The sequence below is a fragment of the Rattus rattus genome, chromosome 1, assembly GCF_011064425.1.
Source record: "Rattus rattus isolate New Zealand chromosome 1, Rrattus_CSIRO_v1, whole genome shotgun sequence".
Classification (NCBI taxonomy): domain Eukaryota; kingdom Metazoa; phylum Chordata; class Mammalia; order Rodentia; family Muridae; genus Rattus; species Rattus rattus.
Genome location: NC_046154.1, coordinates 14,634,982 through 14,641,869, shown reverse-complemented (window position 1 = coordinate 14,641,869; position 6,888 = coordinate 14,634,982). Strand labels below are relative to the sequence as shown.

At 42.8% G+C, this 6,888-nt stretch overlaps 1 protein-coding gene across 1 annotated transcript; it reads left to right on the top strand.

The window, feature by feature from the left end:
• Nucleotides 1-4,085: 4,085 nt before the first annotated feature.
• LOC116890271 (PRAME family member 12-like) lies at nucleotides 4,086-6,670 on the top strand. Its single transcript, XM_032890989.1, has 3 exons — nucleotides 4,086-4,432; nucleotides 4,719-5,300; nucleotides 6,103-6,670. The coding sequence occupies exons 1-3, from the start codon at nucleotides 4,086-4,088 to the stop codon at nucleotides 6,668-6,670; spliced, it is 1,497 nt and encodes a 498-aa protein (XP_032746880.1).
• The last annotated feature ends 218 nt before the right edge of the window (nucleotides 6,671-6,888 follow it).

The window sequence follows — 6,888 nt, the reverse complement described above, 5'->3', positions numbered from 1 at the left end:
ATTGTTGTTCATAAGGGGTCTCGAGCTCCTTCAAGCTCTTCCAGTTCTTTCTCTGATTCCTTCAACGGGGTCCTGTTCTCAGTTCCATGGTTTGCTGCTGGCATTCGCCTCTGTATTTGCTGTATTCTGGCTGTGTCTCTCAGGAGAGATCTATCCAGTTCCTGTCGGCCTGCACTTCTTTGCTTCATCCATCTTGTCTAATTGGGTGGCTGTATATGTATGGGCCACAGGTGGGGCAGGCTCTGAATGGGTGTTCCTTCTGTGTCTGTTTTAATCTTTGCCTCTCTATTCCCTGCCAAGGCTATTCTTGTTCCCCTTTTAAAGAAGGAGTGAAGCATTCACATTTTGATCATCCGTCTTGAAGAATGGAAAATTTTGTTACCAATTCCCCATCTGATAGAGAACTAATATACAAAATAAAAATAAAGAACTCAAAAAACTAGATATCTAAATCCCAAAGAATCCAATTGAAAATAGTGTATACACCTGAAAAGGTAAATCTTCTCTTCCACTTTTAATTGGGTCTCTGTGAGTTTCACATCGAGCATCTCAGTCCCACTCAACTCCATCTCCCCCCATATTTGCCCCCTGCCTTTGCAACCTTCCTACCAAAGGAAAAGAAAATACAAAGAAGAACCAAGAAAATAAACACAGCATAGAAAACAGCTTGTGGCTGCTGTGGTGTGTCACAGTGTGTCCCACAGGATACCACTCTGTCCACACTTCTTCACTACAAAACTCATTATAATGAGTCATTGGTCTGGTTCTGGGGTTCTGGCTTCGGCCATATCATCCTCTCCAGGACTCCTCCCAGTTATCTTGGAGGTTCTGAAATTTTCTATCAGCAGGACCTTTTATGTGCTCCTGACCCTCTTGCCTTCACCCAGAAGTGTACTCTGCACAACCATTTGCATCCCTAAATCACATTTAAATGTGTGATTTTATTTATTTGTTTATCACCCCCGAAGAAATTCCTGTGAGATGAATCTGAAAAATAAGCAGATGTCGTCTGAACTATTTCTTAATATTTCAACCTGCCTAGGTAAAATAAGATTAGACTTTTGTTTTTCCAAGGCAGGGCGTTTTTGTTTGTTTGTTTGTTTGTTTTGATTTATTTTTTTGTTTTTTTTGTTTTTGTTTTGTTTTGTTTTGTTTTGTATAGATCTTGCTATGTAGAAATAGCCCTGTAGACCAGGCTGTACCACAGAGATCTGCCTGCCTCGGCCTCTGTAAGGCTAGCGTTAAATGCATGTTCCAACACCATCCCACTTAATCATAATTAGTTTAGTAATCAATACCATCATTTTATTCCATCTATGGTCTAGCTTCATTGATTAATTGTGTGGGAACTCCTTATATAGACCAGGATGGCCACTAACACAGTAATCCAGAGACCTCCGCCCCCAGGATTCTGGGACAATAAATATGAGTCAACATATCTGGTTGGTTCTGTTTTGTTTGGTTTAAAAACAAAACAAAACAAAAAGCCCAGGGTACCATATAATCAATCTTATTCACAAGGCTAGCCATGAGGTTGCAATGGTCCTGCTTTTAGCCTCCCTGGTACAACACTCAGATTGGATCAACAACAGATGTCTAATATGCTCATCTGCGGTAGAAAGGAATTTCTGTGAGCCATCTTGGCTACTTGCAATCCTGGGAGACTGTCTGAGGGAGAGCTGTGTCATGCCTCATTTTGTTGGTGACTGAAGATATAGATCAGCTTGGTAGGGCTCAAACTCACAGGTGGTCAGGCGATACTTTGACACCTCTGTAGTAACCTTCAGGATTCCAGATCTTGCTTTGGTAGCTTCTCTGGGGCTTTTGGTCGCTGTTGCACAGACAGACCCTGATGTATCCCACTCTGGTTAGGAACCACTATGTAGAAAGACTGCTTTGTCCTTCTTCCCTGTGCCTCCCAGAGGCAAATGTGCACAACCAGGCCTGCCCTCTTCTGAAAGAGCTAATGACCTTTGGAATGACATGTTCGATTTTTAGCAATGACTTCCAGTCCTAGGGCACAAGGTTAGGTTCCTGAATCCAGGCCCAGCTCATAACCTACCTATGAATCCACCAGAATGAGAGGTGGAGACCAGAGAATCAGGATCCTGTTCATCGCTATTCCTCTCTCTATATTCAACATGAAACCAGTCTGGGATACAAGTCATCCTGTTTAGGAAGATGGAATCGTCCTTTTGAAAAATGTTCCTTGAGGATTAGTTTAATAGGTCCATATAACTGCAGTGAAAGTCTTAGAAGCCTACGTAACAGATGAACCCAGCAACTAGCCCACCACTGAGCAACCTGTACAGTATCCACAAGATTTGTAACAGAAGAAGTCTCATTGGCCACTGCAGGAATTAGTAGGAAAAGGGAGGTACAGGCTCTAGAATCACCTCCCCACGGAGGTAGAAGGGCCAGTCAGCAACATGTAGCCAGACACAGTGTTCAAAGCACTTTATAAACTGTGGACTGAGATAGTGATGGGGGCTACCTGAACCCACCCTCTTCCAACTCCAGTCAAAAGCCAGGACAGGGTTCAATGACTGTTCTTCATCTATTCATCGATTGAATAGATTGCTTCTCAGCATTCCCTGATAGATAATTGTGTGTGCTTGGTGTCATTCATGTTTCTCCTAAGTCCCCCTGCTTCCCCTTCTGATCATACAGTCAGTCTCTCATGATGCAGTATGGGCAAGGAGAGTTGAAGAGAATCTAGGTGGTACGGCTCAAACCCACCTAATAGTTGAAGTACAGGGGAAGCTGATGCAGTGGGTTCATATTGAGTTCAACTGGCCCAAAGTATATGGTGAGTTCCATACAGGACAGCCATGGTTACACAGAAAAACCCTGTCTCAAACAAACAAACAAACAACAAACAAACAAACAAACAAATGAACAAACAAAAGTTCCCAAAATATGTAGTTCATTAAAACAAGTAATCTCAGAGCTTCTCAAGAAGAAATGTCTTGGAAGGCCTGAGACCTTGATAAGAATCTCTGATTTTAAATATTCCCATGTAGAAATCTGATTCAATCTAGCTATCAATGTAAGCGTCAAAATAATTAAATCACCCAATCAGGTCACAGCTTGTTGAGAGGTGGGGCTAAGAAGGTAAGGTGTGAGGGAAAGGGGGATATAAGGTTCAGTATGAACGCAAGAGTCATTCGGAGGCTTGGAGTCGGGAGCGACTGCCTGTTCCTGCCAGGGTGCAAAAACTTGAAAGCAGTGTGCAGATTAGGTAAGTACTCACTCCATAAGGACACCCCATCTCACCCAGCCAGCCAGTCTCCCATTTCATCTTAGTATTTTTGATATTTGCTTATTATATAGTTTATTTTTGGTCCCATGTTTAGTGTGACTGTTTTGTAGTAGGAAAGATCATTTAACTCAGGTAAGCTTAGAACTCCACATGCTGCTATCACGAAAGGCAGTCCTTCTGTCTCCCAATCCTGAGTTCTGAGACCTCAAGTTGAACTGCCTTGTGCCATTTGTAGAGAGCTGAGGATGTAATACTCCAGGGCTTGGACTTTAGTTAAGGGAGCACCTTATTTTTATACCAATATCTGCAGTGTACCTTAAAATTTCCTACTTCAAAATGATTATAAGTTTAGAGTGAAAATTAAGGAAATTATGACTCCCATGAAAGCATCAAATTGACAATTTTCACTATTCAATCTCTTAAAGAACTGGCTACACCTCAGTGTGGCTACTGGGTCTATCTAAACCTTAAGGAAGTCGAAATTACAACATCCACATTACAGATTCTCCCCAACAGCTCCATTGATTGAATTCAGGTATAGTTTGTGTATGGACGGTTATCTTTGCTTTTTAGGGTAGTCAGAGATATTTGTAGATGATTTCATACAAAAGTGTGGAGTTCAGGATGACTGTCCTGATACTACCTTCCCTGCAGGAGAACTGTAGAGGTGATTGAGTTGAAATGGGAGCTTATGAATCTCCAGGAGGCCCTTAAGGGAAATGTGGGAAAACAGATAGTGTCTAATGAGAAATAGAGGTTTGTGACATTGCCAGAGCAGTGACTGAGACTGGGTCTGCTTTGTATAATTAGGCAAGCTAAAAAAATGTTTTCCCTGAAGATTTTTCTTTATCTGGCTACTTCCATAGCATTTCCCTACCTGAAAGCCACGATGAACACACCACCCACACTACTGGAGCTGGGAAGAAGAAGCCTGCTGCAAGATGAAGCCTTGACCATCTCAGCTCTGCAGGATCTTCCCTTGGAGCTCTTCCCAGCACTCTTCAAGGATGCTTTCAGCAGAGAACAAAGTATCATCCTGAGGCATATGGTGGTAGCCTGGCCCTTCCCATGCCTTCCTGTGGGAGCGCTGATGAGGACACCTCATCTAGAGACCTTGAAGGCTGTGCTGGGTGGCCTGGATTTGCTGATGACCCAAAAGGTTCAACCAGGGTAAGTGACACCAAAGTAGTATGAGGGGAAGTGTACGGATCAAGAGAAGTATTCACAATATGGTCCAAGTTGAATCAGAGGCTTCTGATGCCACTATCTGTGAGGAGAGAAAAAAATGAACAGTTGTGTGTGCGGCATAGCAGAGAACAGAGGCAGGCAATGTACGATGAGTCTGTCCCGGCCTTTTCCCTCAAGGAATGGATTTAAGGGGCTTTGTGTGATAGGGTGAGAGCTGCTTACACAGTCTTCTTCTGTCATCTTAATTATTTTTCCACTTGATCCACAGGAGGTGGAAGCTACAAGTGCTTGATTTACGAGATGTCAACCACAATTTCTGGAATGTGTGGACTGGAATGGAGGATGGTGTCGTCTCTCCAGATATTAGCCATCCACAACCATTGATTTATCATCCCATACAAAAGGGAAAACAGGCAGTGACCGTGTGGATAAACCTTTCTGTAAATCCCAGGCATTCAAGTAAATACAATGAATATTTTTATCAGTGGGCAAAGGAGAGAAAAGATGTAGTACAGGTGAACTGTCAGAAGATAGAATTTTGGACCAACCCTTTCTACGACCCATGTCTTTTGGATATAGTTGAGCCAAGTTCTATCCAGGAATTGGAAGTGTATGAACACTGGGACCTGGAAACCCTTGCAATGTTAGCCCCTGGCCTGGGCCAGATGATAAACCTTCAAAAACTCCTTCTCCATAATATCCACATATCTTTGAATTGGCTTGGAAATAAAGAGGTGGAAGACTATTATGTAGGAATGATCATTCCCCTTTTCTCTAAACTCAACAAGCTCCAGCATCTCTATTTGAATGATGTCTGCTTTGTGAATGAACACCTGGACCAAGTGCTCGGGTAAGTAAGGATAGAGAACGTTATCCAGGGGCCAGATCAAAGCCTTTCTAAGTTACAAGAAATCTCAGTGCACACCTCTGGCTTTCCAGGCACTGTTAAATTCACTCAGATGTAACCTTAGAATAATTGGTCTTAGAGTAGGTGATACTCTACTCCCTGAGTTGTCACTTCAGTAAACTCAAACTGCCACATATGTGTCCATGATTTAGAAAAGTTCCTTGCCTAGAACCCAGATATAGCAAAAACAGATCCACAGAGGCTATGAAAACTTATATCACATTTTGCTCCCTGTCAGTTCTGTCCTGAGAACTGTATGAACACTTTCCATCTGCCTCTGTCTCCCCATGGGTCTGAGGCTATCTGAGCACAGGTAGGGGTTGAGTAATGATTGAGAGTGACTATGGCCATGGGGAAGCTCTGTGGACAGGACAAAGTCCGTGTTATGGAGGTGGGGCTCATTGAGCTCGAGGTTGTCATAGCCAGGAATGGTTCCTAGTCTTTCCAAGACAGTACTACTGAATTTCCCTTCCTGATACCATCTGTCCACTGATGTGGTTTTGTGCTCCCAAGTGCAGAGGGCGCTGTAGAGATCCAGGCAAAAGCAACCATAGTGTGATGGTTTGAGTCCTCTATTTATAGTAGCAGGTCTTATTTGTGTACTATCAGAGAGTATTCTGATCTTGAGTTTCATTATGAGCTCAGAAGGACCTTGGACCTAACTAGCCTCTTCTACCTTGAAATCATTGCCTTCTGTGTGCTGCTATTGAATTTTAAGGATGTGATCTTCTTTGTCTCTCTCTAGGTGCTTAAACAGTCCCTTGGAGACCCTTGTAATCACTCGCTGCAAGTTGTCAGAGTTAGATATGAGTCATCTGTCCCAGTGTCCAAGAGTCCATCTGCTCAAGCACCTGGATCTGAGTGGCGTTGACTTTATAAATTTAAGTCATGAATTTCTAGCAAGACTTCTAAAAAGATTGACAGCTACAATGCAGAAGTTAAAATTGAAGAGTTGTATGATCACGGATTTCCAAATGGATGTCCTCCTGCCTGCTCTGAGCCAATGCTCCCAGCTCACTGAGGTTGATTTTCTGATGAACTTCTTATCTATGGACATCCTGAAGAAGCTGCTACAGCACACTGCCAACCTGAGACAGCTTACCAAAGAAATGTACCCTGCCCCCTGTGAGGTCTATGATGAATTTGGTAATGTTCTCCCACACCGATTTCAACAACATTGTTCTTATCTTATGAACAGACTCAGGGTTATAAGGCAGCCAAAAGAGATCTGCTTTATGAGTAACATTTGTGCAGGGTGTGGAGAATACTCTGTCTACAACTTGGAGGCCGTACTATGTTCCTGTTGGCAATGAGAGAGGTCACTGCTCAACCATGACAAAGGAAAGCCAAAAAGACTGCTTGGTGCTCTTCGTGGGGGAGGATTGTTTATTGTTCATACTCATAGCCACCTGTAACTCCAGCTTCAGATGATCTGACATTCTTTTGCAGTCTCTGGGGAGGAGAATTGTACTCATCATGCACATGAATAAAAATTATACTATTTTAAAAAAAATCAAACAAGTAGCATTGT